Source organism: Coturnix japonica, chromosome 9, assembly GCF_054131305.1.
Source record: "Coturnix japonica strain WE chromosome 9, WE-NBRP24, whole genome shotgun sequence".
Lineage (NCBI taxonomy): Eukaryota > Metazoa > Chordata > Aves > Galliformes > Phasianidae > Coturnix > Coturnix japonica.
In genome coordinates, this window is record NC_140671.1 from 26,383,562 (window position 1) to 26,401,714 (window position 18,153).

General features: G+C 44.0%; 1 protein-coding gene across 2 annotated transcripts; it reads left to right on the forward strand.

The window, feature by feature from the left end:
* Positions 1–1,906: 1,906 nt before the first annotated feature.
* LACTBL1 (lactamase beta like 1) lies at positions 1,907–17,366 on the forward strand. Of its 2 annotated transcripts, XM_085509724.1 has the most exons (8): positions 1,907–1,995; positions 2,807–2,896; positions 5,569–5,713; positions 7,922–8,031; positions 9,559–9,716; positions 10,733–10,980; positions 12,010–12,115; positions 14,476–17,366. In XM_085509724.1, exons 2-8 carry the CDS (start codon positions 2,852–2,854, stop codon positions 15,452–15,454), a joined length of 1,791 nt encoding a protein of 596 aa, XP_085365850.1. In that variant the 5' UTR covers positions 1,907–1,995; positions 2,807–2,851; the 3' UTR covers positions 15,455–17,366. The 2 variants fall into 2 exon arrangements, with proteins under 2 accessions (XP_085365850.1, XP_015738321.2); XM_015882835.3 differs by lacking the exons at positions 1,907–1,995; positions 2,807–2,896 and adding an exon at positions 3,271–3,639.
* The last annotated feature ends 787 nt before the right edge of the window (positions 17,367–18,153 follow it).

The window sequence follows — 18,153 nt, forward strand, 5'->3', positions numbered from 1 at the left end:
AGGGATGTGTGGGCTCTGGCTGACCACATTTACTTGGGTTGTAGAGCCCAGAGCACAGGAGGTGGAGGGAAGGCCCATGGCAGCCTGCAGCTCCATCGTGGTGGCCTGCAGCTCCATCGTCATGGCCTGCAGCTCCTCCCAGGACAGTGGAGGGGCAAAGCTGAGCAGTCCCTTAGGTAAATCCATGTAGGTATTTCATTTGTTATACTTCCTTCAAGAATATCCATCTGTCCGGCAAAGATCCTCCATGTGCTCTTGAGGATATCTGCACTGCCACACATCATTTCCTTCTAGTATGATTCCTGTGTCCTCTCTCCCTGTGGCATTTTTGCCCAAACAAGTTTTCACAGAGGTATTACCAGCTTCACAGACTGGTTCTACTGTTGGCTTGGGCTGTCCATTATGGAACCAGCACAGAGCAAGCCCTGTGGACTACAGGAACCACCTTTGTAGCCCCTCACAAGCAAAGCTTTCTGCATATTCCCATTGGAACATGGTACATCACATTCCCCACATTTAGGGAGCTAAATGAGGATGAGAAACTTGAAAAGGAGAAGATTGAGATTCCAGAAGAAGGAAATGTATGAGTGTCCAGCCTGATACTGCGGGTGGGAAGTATCTATGGGGATGTGCTTTATCATGGTGCTGACCATGCAGATCCTTTGCATAGATCTGTATTGCAGCTCAGGAGCTGGAGAGGCCTACAAAGCGTTTGGACTGCAGTTTTATATAAATCATTCCCTAAGATCTAACAGCTCTCCTGGGTGCTTCCAGGCTCTGTGTGTGTATGCTGCCTGGCATAGGCCGCACAGAGCTCTCCCTCCGGCCCATCCCAATGCTAGGCCCCGGTGTGGAGATGCAGGCCGAGCTGACAGGGCTGGCTCAGGGCCTGCCTGAATCCAGCCCTGCCTGCTCGAATACAGCGCAAAAGGATGAGCAAAAAGGAGCAAAAGAGGTGAATATGCTCCAAAAGGAGCAAAAGAGGTGAAGGGAAGGCCCCATGGCAGCCTGCAGCTCTACTGTGGTGGCCTGCAGGTCCTGACGGTGCCTGCAGCTTCCTCCCAGGACAGCGGAGGGTCCAAGCTGAGCAGTCCTTTAGGAAATTGACATAACCACCAGTTAACCCAACTTATCCTGAGACCTCGACCATCCGGGTGAGAGTGACATATTCATGGATGCCATGACATCTCTGCGTCACACTCCTTATATACCATCCTAATTCCCATGCAGACGTGTACATCCACTACCCAAAACGCGATGCACACGAGAGGACCCATATACACACCTACCTAATCCCCCCGCCCACTAACTCCCTATCCTACATGCCGTAACTTAGCTATTCTGGAACACTCTATCTCCTCAGAACTACTGCATGCACTCATAAATCCTTACAAAGACAACTTAGTACCCCAACAAGAAAATCTGCACTAATGACCATGCAGATTCTTTGCATAGATCTGTATTGCAGTTCAGGAGCTGGAGAGGCCTAAAAAGCCTTTGGACGGCAGTTTGATATAAAACATTCCCTAAGATCTAACAGCTCTCCTGGGTGCTTCCAGGTCAAAGCTATTTACGCGCTGACCTTCAAGGCCTGGGGCCACATCACTTTGTCTTAACAGGTATTCTGAAAGATAGAATCTTCTGTGGGCTGTCAGTTACGTGCAGTGTACGTATAATGCACTTTTACATGATAATGGCAGTGCATTGCTTACAGAGTGTAACTACTTCTCTGCACCCCTCCATCTCACCTGTTCAGCACAGTTTTGCACTCTGCTTTGCTGTGTGAGCCCCGAAATCACCAATAATACTCCCTTTTGGCTGCAGCTCTGGACAGATGCTACATTGCTTGAGGAGGGGTGAAGCACGGCCAATAAATAATCTGTGCTCAGAGAGGCTGATTGTTGGGATTAGTGCTTCAGATGTTCTTAACATCTGCAATTCCAGAACAGTCCCAAATTCATCAGCACTGGAACCTGGAAGGCAGCAGCAAGGCTGGTAAGAGCTCTCACTATGGGTTTGTTTTTGCTGTAGATGGTTAGGAATGCAAAAGGGAGTTTTCCTCCCATGCAAGTATTTCAGCTCTTCTAAATGTCTGTGATAGCTCTTCTTGGTTGTGTCTGATTCCCAAGACTAATAAGGGGCTTCAAGTCTTTATGGACTGGATACATAGACAGAGCAAGGCTGAGAATGTAGATCACTGTGAGGACCCTATTGAGCAGGCATGATGGAATGGGTCAGTCCTGAAAGTTGCAGAGCTCCCCTTGCAGAATGCTCAGTGGAGACCTCATTGCGCTCTACAGTTCCTGAAATGAGGTTGTGGTGAAGTGAGGGTTGGCTGCTTCTCCCAGGTAACAGATACAGGTTGAGAGGTGATGGCCTCAAGTTGTGCCAGGGGAGGCTCAAGTTGATCTTAGTGATCTTTTTCAACCTTAATGATTCTGTGATTCTATGAATTCCTTGCATTCAGGAGGTGGGATGAGGGTGCTTGTGGGCACTGACAAGTCCCAGAGTTTGAGTCCAGCTCTTGCTTTGAATACATGGTCCTGGGAATGGGAACGAGAAGGAGGAAAGGCATTACTGTGGGCTAGACATTGGGACATTGGTTTCTTTCCCTATACATAACCAGTCCATCCCTGCTGCTCTGCTGGTCTGAGCTTTGTTACTCTGTGTTAGCAGAAGACTGGTCTCTGTCTTGACTTCCCTCCTGGTTCCTACTCTTTTGTGTATATATATATATCTGTGTGTGTGTATGTATTAATCTCCTGCACTAGTGTAATTTTGTTTAATTATTTTTTTCCTTTATCAGAGGGTTTTGTGAGCTTTTTGTTTATGGAGACAGACAGCACAAGGGATGAGAAGAGAATTCTCAGCAGCCATGGAGGGGTTACAGCTGCGGGTAAGGCTTTGTTCCATTCAAATCAAAATCTCCCCCTTTCCTTCACATCCTCCAGCAGCTACCAGGGAGGAAAACACCAGCCACATCCATATATAGCGATCCTGTTAGCTGGGAATGACTCTTGGCTATCAGCGCAGGGGAACTCCAGAAGGCTGTCTGCACAGGATTAAGCACAGAGCATGCTTTAAGCTTCCCCACCTCCCCTTCGTTCAAACAGCCCTCACCACCCCCTCCCAAACCTGCCCGAGGATGGCTGGCTGGAGGCACACAGGGGCTGCCCATCTCATGAGTTAATCGCCTCCTGTTCAGATGTCAGAAGGAGATGAAGCTGCTATAAATAGTTCGTGAAGCCCTCATGCTTTCAGCTGTGATTCACACACGTGGCAGAGAAGCATTAGGGAGAATTAACATTCAGTCTCTCAGGCACTTTCCTGAGAGAAAAATCCATTCTGTCCCTGTCACTTAATCTCCTTGCCCAGGGGAGATCAGCAGCACTTTCTGGAGGGCCTGCATGGGTAAAATGGACAGGGAAACTTGGAGCAGAACTATTAAGGACGAAAGACCATTCAGCTGGAGTAACTGAGAAGCGCCTTCCTGTGACAAGCAGCTACATTTAGGAGCATGGCTAAGAACTGTGCTCCACCCTTACTGGGGCTGAGGTCAGACAGCCTGGATTTGTTATGGCACGCACACACTGAGATGCCTGACAATGTCCTCTGGGACTGAGACAGCTTCTGGTGATGGTATGTGCTGGGATTGGATGAGTACGGGGAGAGGTCAGAATGGTGTACCTAAATGTGTATGTGAAACTCCCACTCCTTCCCCTCCATCATGAGCTCAGTGAGAAGATGTAGTATGCAGAAGCTGTGTGCGCTTGTTCCCCATGTGTGTTTGTATTCATTCCTATGTGCCTAAGTGCTTGGTAGCCCCCCTTACCCTGCCTTGCTTTGTCTGTGCTACTAGCAATGTGGGTTATTCAGTAATGTGAGATGCAAAAACAGCCCTCAGTGGTCTGGGGAGTTTGGGGTTTGTGAGATGTGTCCAATGTGTATATCAGAAAATCTTGTTCTTTCACTGAGCTCTTAGAGGTGCAGGAATCAGCTTCTCAGTGAAACAAGGAAAGTGGTCAGAGAAACTGTGGCTTGATGGTTGTCAGCTTATTATGATGGAAATTAATTCAAGAAGGCAAAGAGGGCCTCGTACCACTCCTTACTGCAAGGCCAGGTTGAATGGGGCCCTGGGCAGCCTAATTGGGGCAGGGGGCAACCAGCCCATAACAGGGGGTTAGAACTGGATAGGGTGTAAGGCCCCCTCCAACCTATTCTATGATTCGATAATCTCATTATAGCTCTAGGAAATGTCTGTCAATATAAACTGAAGCCTGCCATTGTGGGGATGATTAAAGAGAATTCAGTATATGGGTTTTTCCTCGGTGCCTAATAAGGCACTATAAGAGATTGTTTGTATATAACTAAAAGGTGCCCCAGAGGTATTCCCATCTCTAGGAACATGGGATTTAGTCTAATAGACAGAATATGGGTTGCATGTTTCCTGTGCTAGGTTTGGGCCTGAGAATGGGTCTGTAGGGAACTGTATCTGAAGCCATCGTTGAAGTCTTAATGATGTTATGGAACAATCTGGAGCATGTTTCAGCTTCAGAAATCTATGTGACTAAAGGGCATCAGATTTGCAACTCAGAATTGCAGCCCAGAGTTTCAGCAGGGATGAGATGCCCCAAATCTTCTATACTATCCTTTAACCCCAAAAGAGGGGGGGAGGGCGGGGGGGAAGAAAGGAAAAAGGCCATGTGGAAATCTGTAGGGATTATTTTAGTCCATCTATACTACAGCTGTGTCCAGACAACCTGAAACAGCTTTGTGGTGTAGACCATACTGGATGCAAACTGCAGGCTGTATGTTATAGAACATTAATTGCCAAACTTTCTGAAGCACTCTGTTTACTTCTTATAGTCAGTGCAAGAGCAGAGCTCATGCTTATGGACCTAATCATTTGTCATCTGTTCCTTATTTCTGTATAACATTTGTATAGTTGTATTACCAACCTGGATGGCCTCCAGTGTTGAGAGATCTGCATCAACCCAAAACATTAGCTGGTTTTCTGAAGCATGGCCTCTGTAAATGTCAGGCTTGCAGATGGTATATGATATAATGAGACTTGCAGGTGCAAAGCAGAAGGGCATTACATGGTGCAAAGTTCCATCTTTCATTTAGAAAAGCTGGATCTGCTCAGACTGGTGGCTGCCATGAACAGATGCTGGACTCTGGGGTTGGAAAATATATCCAGGAATAAGTTGTGGTGGTTGAGAAGGGATGAAATGAGAGCTATAAAAGAATCCTTTCAGCTTGCATAGTGAGATTCATCTCCAGGAAGGGCAAAAGGCAAGCTCTCAGTGTGTGAGTGATACATTTCCATGAGAACCAATAGGACCTACAAGGTGAGGAGAGTATGTCTTGCAGTGAAAGTCAAGAAACCATCAATGGTTCTGATTATTGCAGTGCCTATGGCTAGCTGGGTCATAAGAGTACTGGATTTAGTCCATGGCCCTCCAGCAGCTGTATTGTCTGCATGTGCCTTTTTCACCTATCCAATCTATGCAAGACTGTTTTCCCCTCTCTTTTACCCCTCTGAGATCATATATTCTGTGCTTTCAGCAAGCATCCAGCAGTCGAGGCCTCCTCAAGCTCTCTGTTATGGAAGTGAAGTGGATTCATGTGTTGGTCATCTTCTTCTTCCTGCTATCTGTTGCTATGACAGGCTGCTTCCTGTGGCAATACAGCCTCCCCAGGGTGGAGCCCAGTGAGTAGACAGCCTTAAGGCTGATCAATAAATGTCTTTCTTCCCTTGTGAACATCTTACTCCATTGAGAAGACTGCACTCAATTTTACCACATTAGCTGGTACAAGAACACAGAAAATTGGGTTGAGGAGATACTGTTTAATTCTTCCAGTGTCCAGAGGTGCTCATACACAAAAGAAAATTGAGGTGGGGAGGAACATCTTCATTTCCTGATGGATTTGCTGATACTTCTGGCTTTCATAGAATCTCAGAATCATTTATGTTGGAAAAATCCTCAAAGATCATCAAGTCCAACTGCAAACCCAGCACTGCCATGTCCACCACTAAACCAAGCCCCTTAGCAACACATCTCTTAAATGCCCCTGGGAATGGTGACTCAACTACTTCACTGGGCAACATGTTCCAATGCTTCACAACCCTTTCAGCGAAGAGTTTTTTCCTGATATTCAGTATAAACCTACCCAGCACAACTTATGTCTGTTTCCTTATGTTCTGTCCCTTGTTGTTTGGGAGGAGAGAGTGACCACCCCCACCTCACTACAACATTCTTTGAAGTAGTTATAAAGAGCAATAATGTCTCCCGTGAGCCATCTTTTATCTGGGATAGCTTTATTCACATCAACTCTTAGGGTCCAGCCACCCAGCCAGTTCTTCACCCAGTGAGGTGTTTACCCATCCAAGCCACAAACAGCCAGTTTCTCCAATAGAAAGCTATGAGAAACTGGCAAAAGATTTACTTAAAATCTTGGCAGAGAACATCCATAGCCTTTCACTCATCCATTCAGCAGGTCACTTTCTCATAGAAGGAGATCAAGTTGGTCAAGTGGGACAAACCTTTCATAAACCCATGTCTAATGTCCTGATTACCTGTTTGTCCTGTATGTGCTGCATGATGGCACTCAAGATGATCTGTTCCATAACATTCCCCAGCACCAAAGTCAAACTGACAGGCATGTAGTTCTCCAGGTCCTCATTCTGGCCCATCTTTAACATAGATTATTTGGTATATCAAGGGAAAAGACATTTTATTTCACATTCTCTATGGGTTTGCTTCCTTTCCAATTCCTGTAATCTTAGATCTTTGAACTGGCATGAGTTCCCAGTTCACACTGGAATTCTCTTTCATTGAATTATTGTAAACGCGACAGACTCAAGACACTGTATGTGCAAAGGTGTAATATACACAGTGTAGCTGGATCAGAGTTTTAAGTAGCCCAAAGGTGGCATGAAATCCACAATAAGGGTGACAGATGTACTTCATAGACCAATAATGTCTAGAATGATTTCAGACATACTTATTTTTGCAGGATATCGGAGGCTGCCTGTAGGCTCTTGTACATCCATTCCCACTCAGCTCGAAGCTTCTGTATTGCTATTCATCTTCTCATCTGTATTTCTAATGCTTCATGCTCAGAGAAGCATGAAGAGCTTACAGAGCAAAGGAGCTGTGTTTCTCAGCACCTTGGGATCAATTGGGAAAGCATTGGCTCCAAGTAGAAGGGTCACCATTTCACACTGAATCTTCACTTGCCCTCCAAATTTAAGACATATCTCTGGAATATGCAGGATATTGCCAGTTCAGAGGACAGCTGATAAACTTGTTTGTGCAATTGTCAGTGGTTTACAACAGTCATAAAACCATGACAGCAATGTATGTATTGTGTCAACCATTTAACAGTGTTAGATTTCTAGTGGCAGTCACAATATCCATGGGACAGCTTTGCTCTTGAAACCAAACACAGGTCTTCCCCTGTACATTGGCAGTGAACTTCCATCAGGTCTACATCCATGACAAGCACACTCCATAGTCTTCTGTAGTCCCAGCCTCTTAGTCTCCTATTCCAGCTTGCAGAGGCAGTTGGAGCCTATTGGTGGACAGTACTGGTGATTGGAGGACAGTTGAACTGGATGATCTTAGAGGTCTTTTCCAAACTTAATTAATTTATGATTCTGTTGCAGCTTCTGTTTGTCCCATCTGCTGTATCACATTGGAATGAGCAATAGCAGAGCACAGTGCTCCCTGAAAGTCCTATATAATGTGAGACAGAAACAATTCAAGATTCTCTCCCTGTGTCTATGCTGAAGTGTCCTTCAGCTTTGGATGATACAATAAATAAAGCTAGTGCTGACTGCTCAATGAGGTTAAAGTTTGTCAGTATATCTTTTCAAGTCACGTATCACATATATTGTCTTTGAAATGTTTTCTAGACCCATCTGTGATGGAAGTAAGATCAGAATCTGTGCAGATGTGCCCACGCTACCCTGAACCAGTACCACTGGACCACCCAATCCCCATTTTGAAGGATGCATTGGAGAAGGTCTGTGAGAGGGGAACTGGGGAGATGTAGTTCATGACTGCTGTTCTGAAGGGGCCAATATGCATTTTGACCCTAAGCATTTTAGAGCAAGAACATAGGGGACAGAAGAGGTGGAGATCATCTGAATGTACAGTTGAGCCACACTCTGACCAGACACACTGGATTTTATGCACCTCAATCATATAATACACGCTTCCCTTTGTCTCTTTTTCCAGGCTGCAGAGTCCTTGCTCAAGAAATCATTATACAGAAGCAGTCTCACAGCTGTGATCACAATTTTTTGCTTTTATTTGAGTATTAGCTATTGTAGCTTACTTGTGGAGATGCAGATAATCAGAACTCTAAATGGTATTCTGGATGCAAGTGGTGAAAACTATCCCTGCTTCAAAAATGATATAAAGCACAGAGAACCTGAACACATAGAAAGGCACAGGTATTGGAAGGGGTCTTAGGCACCATCACCTAAAGACTGTATCTTCAGATGCTCTCAGGTTCTGCCTAGGTCTGTGGAGACTTGAACTCACATTAAAGATCTCAGCTGAGATCTTTTCTTAATGGAACATGAGATCCTTGGTTCTGTCTCTCAGCATCCACCTCCTGATAGACGGTATATGGGAAATGCCCAGCACTGCCACTGGAACTAGGGCTGTACACTGATTAGTGCAAACACTGCTTTGAAAACCAAGGAAGGAAGGGCAACAAGCCCCATTCTCAGTGCTGATGTTCAGTGTCATGTTGGAGGGTAAGCCCAGAGTAGTGTTTGGAACTGATCTCAGCACTGAAGCCTGTCTGAGCTCCAAACCTTCCCTGAGATATTCTGGCTTTTCTACCTACATCTGCAGCTCGAGTGGGTGTGATACTTTACTTGGCTACCATATCCACAATGGTATATGAGGCCTTGGGGCAAGGTGGTTATTTCCATTGCTGGCTATCTGGCCACCTTACCCACTCATCCAGAGATGAGATTCTGAGGACATTACTTGGCTCAGCCATTCTTGTCTCAAACACTAATGTTGGAAGGCCATTTCTTTAGTCTTAATTATGCAAAAGATAACTTGTGTAATGCTGAAGTCATGGAATCATTAAGGTTGGAAAAGGCCACTAAGATCACCAAATCCAACCTCAACCCACCCTCACCATGCCCACTAACCACATCCCTCAGTGCTGCATCTCCATGTTTCATCAGCACCTCCAGGGATGGGGATTCCACCACTTCTCTGGGCAGCCCCTTCCAATGCCTTACCACTCTTTCTAAGAATAACTTTTTCCTTATATCCAACATAAGTATGGCTTTGAAAAAGTCAAAAAAAAGCAATACATTCTGCATGTGGGGGGACCACACCGGCTAATTGGGTCTATACAAACCTAGAAGAACAGGAAGGGAAGAGAAATCACAGCCCTCAATGTATTCAGTACTGTTTCTATGAGTACATTTTAAACAGGACTGCATCTAGTACTTCCTTTTGCATGTTATATGTATTACAAGGCTCCTGATTTGGTAATTCACCATTTCCTATCAATCTCCAGGTAGACTTGATGCTGCGCCAAAAGATTCATAGCTCTGGCCTCCCCGCCATGTCTGCTATCGTTATCTACAATGACACTGTGCTCTGGACAGGCAACTTCGGAAAGAAGAATGCTTCAGATCCCTTCTCAGTGGTGCCCAATGAGTACACTATTTACAGGTGAGGTTTTAGTTTGATCTGACTTTAAGTGGAGTTACTATGAACATCCTGAAGACCTACAAAAGCTTCTGCTCCTCACATAGGAAAGTCCCTGTTCTTTGAGGAGGTCTGGGGCATAAATCTAAACACTGAGAGCTAGCACTTATTTTGTGAACAGTATGGACACACTGTGATACATATATATGTATATATATAAAAAAAGCAATAGGGTTTTGGAAGACTGTATTCTGAATGTATAAAGTAGGCCTGAGTACTTACAAAGCCAAGGCCATACGGGCTATTGTGTTTTAGATGAAGGCAGAATAAAGCTCTTAGTGTGTGGTAAAAGCCGTAACAAAAAGAAAACAAGAAGTATTTGCTTTCTTAAAGACCTATTTTCAGTGATTAATAACTGTGCTGTACATGAAACACGTGGTCTGCATGCTATCAAATGTTATCCTTAGAGTAAACAGTCCTGAAAAGTTTCAGCAGCTGTGACTAACTTACCACCCCCTGCCCCTATTGCCATACCACACCTGCATAGAGGACTCTCTCCAAATTTAACTGTTTGGAAGCCACCTAAATACCAAATCTGAATATGAAATGCAGATCTTTGTGGTGTTTGAGTCTTAAAATACCATTAAATGACTTGCAATTTATTGTGATGTCCAGTAAGGAATGATTAAGAAAAGATGTCATAAATACTAAGTGAACAAAGTTCTGTAGTCAGCTGCACTAGTTGCTTTTAATCATTTGGACATCATTTAAGATACATTTTTGTTTTGCCAAAACACATTTGAAAGGCTCATTACTCAGTGCTGGATACTGAACACTGTGTAGCATCCATAAAGGCCAGAGTTACAGATATTAACCCAAGCTACTTTCCTTCGTGTCAGCCATTCTGTCCTGAGTTAACCAGAGGTATTGTATGCAAAGCTGCAGGTAGCAGGTCAGTTTTGTGCTCTCATGTACTGAGCATCTAACTTTTTGATTCATGAATTCCTTAATACTTTTTATATACATTTATTCCTACACAGAATCGCCAGCGTCTCCAAGATCTTCCCCACCCTTATGCTGTACAAGATGTGGGAGGAAGGGAAAGTCACATCTCTGGATGACCCTTTGGAACGTTACGCCCAGAACTTTGCAATTAAAAACCCTTTGGGAAGGTTCAAGGAATCAGAACAGAGATATACAGCAGATGGGCTGATATTTGTGGAAAAAGGTTCGATACCACTTAAGCCATCACCTGTTACCTTACGCAGAATGGCCAGCCAGCTCTCAGGTGAGACAACACTGCTCACTCTCTGCCTACCATCTGAAAGAGGCCATTGAGAGAACAGATCAGATGCCAGGAATAAGAAAGTCTCTTCTTGAAGCCATTTACCAGCATGGGTTCTGCACCTCTGCACTTCCCAGTGATAAATGGAAAGTCTTCTCCAGGCTCGGAAAGGAGCCAAGCAGCACTGTGGGTTGGGTAATTGTTTTTCCTATGCAAAGTGAATATATGTCTTTCAACACAGTAGCTTGACCTGAAACCACTTTCAAATTGCATAACTGTTTTTGTACTCCAGCCCGGAGTGCTCTCGTTTTTCTGAGAAGTAGAGGTGAGGGTCAAAGTGGCACCAAACCTCTTTGCTTTGAATAGATAGACCTTGATTGTGGACCTAAATATAGCTGTCAGTGTGCTTCCTGATCTGGGATTCCTGAGCTATTAATAGCTTTGTACTTGCTGGCAGAAGACTATTAATCTACTGCTACTTTCATACTTGTGTAACTCTTCTGTTGTGGTAGAAGGAGCTCACAGGACTCAGGAGATCTTTAACCTCTTTGAAATAGAGCTGTTAATACTCAACGTGGGGATTCCAGAATTTACTGCCAAAAAGATCGTACTGAGATTTTCCTGCAGCACTCCCATTATGCTTTGCATTATTCCAGTTGAGAATAAAATAACCCAAATTAGAATCTTTGATTAAAGTAACTTGCAGGCAAATTGCAATAATATAGAGCTGGGCATCACCTGAAGCCAACCCATAGTAGGATATGTCCTAAAAATACTTATAGAAAGCATACCAGGGCACACCAACCAACTTGGACACTGACAATCTAATGCTGCAGAACCCCAATTTCAAAAGCTCAACTAAGAATCAAATGAATGTTGAGGTCACCTGTTATATTCCCTGGCCGTTAAAATAAAACAAGAAGGAGGAGGTTCTGCAATATGAAAGCCACCACGTGACACTGAGGGATGTGGTTTAGTGGGCATGGTGGTGATGGGTGGACTGGATGATCTTAGTGGTCTTTCCATGTACAGGTCTCCCCAGAAGGCTGCGCTCTACCAGCCTGCTGTGGAAGGGCAGCACACAAGAAGCTCTGGCTCTCCTGAAGGATGATGTCTTGGTGGCTGATCCTGGAACCAGGTCAGATATTTTAATTTAAGAGCTTTTGGGTTGAGTCCATGACCAACGGAAAAAAGATTGCTATTCCTAGAGGGAGCTTCAGATCATCCATCTACAAATAGGGCGGCGAGGCACTGGCACAGTTTGCAAAGAGAGATGCTGAGTGCCCCATCCCTGAGACATTCAAGGTCAGGCTGACGGGGTTCTGAGCACTGATGGAGCTGTGGTTGTCCCTGTTCATTGCAGGGAGTTGGAACAGATGGCTTTGAAGGGTCCCTTCCAGCTCAAACCAGTCTATGAGTCTATGCTTCTAAATATATCTCTTAGGTTGGAAAGAGTCATTTTTGGATTTATTTTATTTTATTTACTTATTTATTTTTGGCGGACTTCAGAGCTTGAGTGAGAAGCCTAGATGTGGCAAATAAATTGTTGTACTTAGGTCCAATGAACCTTCAACTGTCAAAGCTGATGATTTACAACAGAGATCGAGCACATTAACCTGGTCAATTTTAACCATCATTTATTTTCATAGAATCATAGAATGTCATGGATTGGAAGGGACTTCAAAGACCATCTAGTTCCAGCCTCCTGCCATGGGCAGGGTTGCCAGCCACCCACTACATCAGACACCATATCAGTCTGCCCAGGGCATTCAGCCTGGCCTTGAACACCTCCAGGGATGGGGCATCTAATCTGGACAGCCTATGCCAACTCCTCACCATGCTTCCCCCTGATATCTAATCTCTCTTTGTTTAAATTCATTCCCCTTGTCCTGTCAAAAAGCTCTACTGAAATTTACTCTATGTCTGTAGAAGTCTGCATGCCCCTAAATCAGTTACTTGCTGCAATTTGTGTAGTGTTAAGTCAGTTACTTGAACTGCAATCAAACACTAAAAAAGATGAACAATCATCAATCATAGAGTCATGGAATGGCCTGGGTTGGAATGGACTTCAAGGATCATAAAGCTCCAACAAGATCCACTGGACAGTGAGTGAGGGAAAACATCCAGACTAACTGGGAAAAAATCTTCAAAAAGTTTCAGATTTTTTAAAATTATATTCTTAAATAATTTGCTTGGAGCTCCTGAGGACTCATGATGACACAAAGTATGTAATCTTAGAACATTGGCTTACGGGTCAGGTTCAAAGGGTTATAGTAAATGAGGTTACATCAGGCTGGTGGTCAGTCACTACAGGGGATTTCCCTTGGGCTCCATTTTGGAGCCAGTTCTCTTTAATGCCTTTATAAATTATCTGGATGCAAAACTCAAATGCAGACTACAGAAGTTTGTGGATGATTCTAAATTAGGAGGAACTGCTCACTGCTTCAAGGGAAGAGGGATCTTGTCAAATGAGAGGGCTTGGACATCACTATCAGACATAGAGTTTGGGTTTTGGGTGGCCCTGTGTGGAGCCAGCAGTTGGAGTCAGTGATTCTTGTGGGTCCCTTTAATTTCAGCATTTTCTGTGATTTTACTATAATATATTTTTCTTGGAAAGGTGAACTTCAGTCAATTTCAGACATAAATTTCTAGTCCAATGTGGATTTATTCCCGAGGCAAATTATAGGTCATGAGAAATTTGCTGGAATTGGTTAAAATGGTACCAAATTTATGACCTCAGTAGGCCTTGGTAAGATGTGTGCTTTCACACAGTTTAAGAAATATCAAATATGTTAAAAACATGATTTTTGAAAAAGCGTTTGAAAGAAAATTACCCGTTCATGTCTTTATGTCATTAAACTTAATTCAAGTGCAAAGACTCAGTGCCCTTTATGGATATTAAAGGCTTACACTTTGATGTCTTTAATCACTCAGCATTACTGGATTCTGCTTTTGAGACTTCTGAGTGCTTTTTAAGTGCTTTTACCATCTTAAGATAGCTTAGGTCCTGAAGTTACTGCACCACGTTAAATCTCCAGAGACTCATCTGGGATTTTGAGACCTTTAAAGTAAGCACCTGTACCTCTTGACTCTGCTCTTGAAAAGAATGAACGCATTCTTTTGGTGAGAAATGATGAACAATAAGTCAGAATATGCAAATATAAGTTTTCACCGAAAGTTTTCTGTCTTTGGCCTTCTTTCTCTATATACATAGCAGTTAAACAGCTCAGCTCATGTGCACAAAAGAAATGTCTGTCTCTTGAATGAAGAAGAAATCAAGGCATGAACACTTTATCACAGCCTCATCACTACTCTCTCTTTCGCATGTGATCTGATAAAGTTAGCATCTTTCCCCAGAGGAGAGACACCTAGCCGTTGTTTCTTGCAAAATCATATCCATGCTGCATCACTAAAATAAGGCTGATGCAGGCCTACATGACCTTCTAGGGTCCCTTCCAATTCAAATGATTCTATGATTCTGTATTTCTTTCTTTCCAGATGCCACTACAGCAATTTGGCCTTCTCACTGATGGCACACGTGCTAGCTGACCATGCAGCTGATGGACAATACCAGCGATGGATCTCAGAGAACATCCTAGACCGCTTGGGCATGGAGGACACTGGCTTTGACATCACACCACCTATCCGCTCCCAGATGGCGGTGGGTTTCTATAGCAGCCAGCAGCCAGCCCCTCTCTATGACCTCGGTTGGTACAGGCCATCTGGACAGATGTACTCTACAGCTGCTGACCTTGCCAAGCTGGCAATGGTCTTTTTAGGCACCTATCACCGTCGTCTCTTAGAGCCTGACACAGTGAAGACAATGCTGACACCTCTGTTTAAGTGCTCCACTGAATACTTTGCCAACAAGACCGGCACGCCCTGGGAGATAAATGAGCAATTGGGATATGACGTCATTAGGAAGGATGGAGACCTTGATGGCTATTCAGCTACTTTCTCACTGATCCCCAAGCTCCGCCTGAGCTTCATTGTACTGATGGCCGGGCCCAGGCCTCAGGGTGGAGATCTTGTGACCCAGACATATGGGTATCTCATCACCGCCATGGAGACTGCATTCAGAGAAGCAGAGAAAACACTGACTCCTCCCCCAAATCCAGTCCCTTTTGTTGGCTATTATACCTATTCCAACCTGACTTTCTATGAGATCAAAGTTGGACGTGGTGGGGTGCTGGTCATGCAGCAGTTTGGGCCTCATGCTGAAGAGCTGATCCCTGAGAAATACCGGACAATCAAGCTCCACCATCTGGAAGATCGCGTCTTCCAAGTTGTTTTTGACAAGGAGTTCCCATGTGTTCTACATCTGGGCTCTGCCTCCATCTCACTGGAGACCCAGAATGGGCAGCTCTTTAATTTTTATCCATTTGATCGCAAGGGTTTGTCTCCTGGCTTTGATGCACCGGGGTTGAACACGTACAATGTAGTGCGTGTACTTCGTAAACCTGTATTCTATAGCTAAATGTCCCCTCTCCTTTTCTGACTATTCCTGGGAGGTGGCTCCAAATTTGCATCATTCCAGACTCTCCTTCTATGTGGCTTTTTGGACACCATTTAAATGGGAAATATAGCAAATGACTATTATTTCCAACAAATACATCGTGTCTCACTTCTGAAATGACTGCAGTGGTTTGCTGTCCCTGTCACTGCATGGCAGATTGGCTAGCAATGAGGATGCCTACAGAAAAAACAGGTAGAAATGAGGTAGATGAATGGTGATTGGATGCCATAAAAGCAAACAAACAAACAAGCAGGTTTTATGTCTTCACAATTAAAATGCCTGTATCATGACCCTTGTGATGACTGACTGGTACCATCAAAGGGTGGGAAATTCCTGTGTCTCTTTCAAGGCTGTTGATGAGCCCACCTCCCACAACCAAGATTTTTTTACTGGGTTTGCTCAAAAAATGGCGCCAACATGATACCAGGCTCTGCTTGTCATACCTGGGAAGTGGGATTCCATTTCTTTCCAAGTTCACATCAAGTAAATTGTGGAGAGCCAGAAGCAATATGGTTTTTCTGTGAGCAGGGTCATACAAACACATACTTGAACATTCCAGGTGGAATCAAGTTTGTTACTATCTCAGTACACAGTGTGTCTCAGTACAGAGTGTGAGCGTGATATTTGAGTGCGATATTTAAGTGTGTGAGTGTGGTATTTAAGTTCAGGAACATGTGGAAATGTATTTGAGTATCTGGGGCACAGTATCTGTGTAGATAAATACCTGTTGTGTTTGCGGACCTGAGTGAGGATGGGAACTGAAAATGCATTCCCCTGGGGAATAGGATAAGCGCCCATTTAGGATAGATGCACCTCTAAGAAGTCTGCAAAGCAACAAATTCATTCTCTTCTCCCTTTTTCTGACCACTCCATGTCAAGGCAATCAGGATAGATGGTGTATATTAATAGCCAGTTATCAATGGTAGCTGATATCATATCACTGTGACGGCGATGGAGTCGGACACCATGCGAGCACTTCTCAAAGTGTGTATTCCTCCATATACCATCACTGGGTTGAGGCTGGGTGCTCTTGCAGAGTGAACTCCTCCTCCTGTTTGTTTGCTCAAACAGTCTTGAAAGTGGATGCCTCTTAGAGAGGACTGGAAAGTAAATCTCCCTGCATATGGTCTCTCTTGTTGTCTGTCCCTGATTTTATTCTGTGTGTAGTTCCTCGGCTCTAATTTCAAGTAGAGATACCATCACTAAAGGCTTAGAAACCTAATTGGCAAATATGGTTCCTTGCCTTTTTTCAGACAATCTCAGTTCCTTGGCAAACATACAGAATAACATAAACCTGGCCTTACAATCAGTCATGGTTGCTGCTGTATAGGTTTCCTCATATATATTTAAGGATTTAATCTGGGCTGTGGAAACAATACACTCAATGCAAATTCTCGCTGTAGGCCAGTAATGTGAGATCATACCCAGAGATAAGGATGCAGACATGATGCACCGCTTTTGTATTTCCTTTAGAGATACCTAAACTATGTCTTGGCGTGCCTGATGTAAAGAGACTGTTCCTCTTGCTTTGGAACTTATACATCAGTTACCATTAAATGCCTCTGAGTGATTATATCACGCTCCCACAAACCCACCAAGGCAAGTTCCACGTGCTTACAGTGGGGGAAGCAACCACTGGATTGCTGGAAACATATCCCACGTCCCACAGCACTTCCCAAAGCACTGTCCTGGGCCTTGGCAAGCAAGTCTTATGGTGACATGGCACCCCAGAAGGAATAGAGTCCGACAATGAGACTCGCTTTTGAAACAGCCTCATAGATGTAATTGTACTGTGTGTCACTTGTTTTGTATATTCTTTTATCATCATGATTATAATTATTTTCCCCTTGTTTTCTGTCCTATTAAACAACCTTTGTCTAAACCCCTGAGTTTTATCTTTTTTTATCCCAGTTCTCTCCCCTGTCCCACTGTGGGGGATTGAGGGAACATCTGTGTGATACTTGGCAGCCTGCTGGGTTAAACCACAACAGGAGGAGAAGAGAGAAAGATCTATGTGTTTTCCCCTTGCAACCCCAAAGAAATCACAGGATCTGGCTTTATCATGAGGGCTCTTTTGCTTATATGTCTGGTAAGACTCAACTTCCATAGAAGTCCATTTTCCTCTTCCAGTGTGAGATAATGCAGCAAGCATAATGTAAGAAAATACTTTGCATGTGGATGTAAATCTGGAAATTCACATAAATAGATGTAAATATACGTCCTGAAGACTTTATCTCTGTCAAAGAGATCTGACATGTGCTTACAGAGAAAGATAATGCTAGGAAATCTTTGTCAGAACATTAGCGTGCGTCAGCTCCATAAACTCCAGCCATAAAACTCAAGGTCAGTGAAGGAGGAAAAGTACGCAAAAGAGTACTTGATTATCAACTATCTTTTGGCTATAGGCCACAAAGAAGGGCTCCTCTGCTGTGTAGGTGTGTATCCCCAAGGATTACAGAGATATGGTTGGAAAAGACCTCTAAGGTCATCCAGTTCAACTATCCACATACCACCATTATTGACCACTAAACCACATCCCTAAGTGCTACATCTACCCTTTCCTTCGGGTCTTTTCCTACCTTAATGATTCTATGATTCTAATGCATTCTTCAACACGTGCAGTGACCCACCCTGTCTCAACTCTAAAACTGATGCTTGAA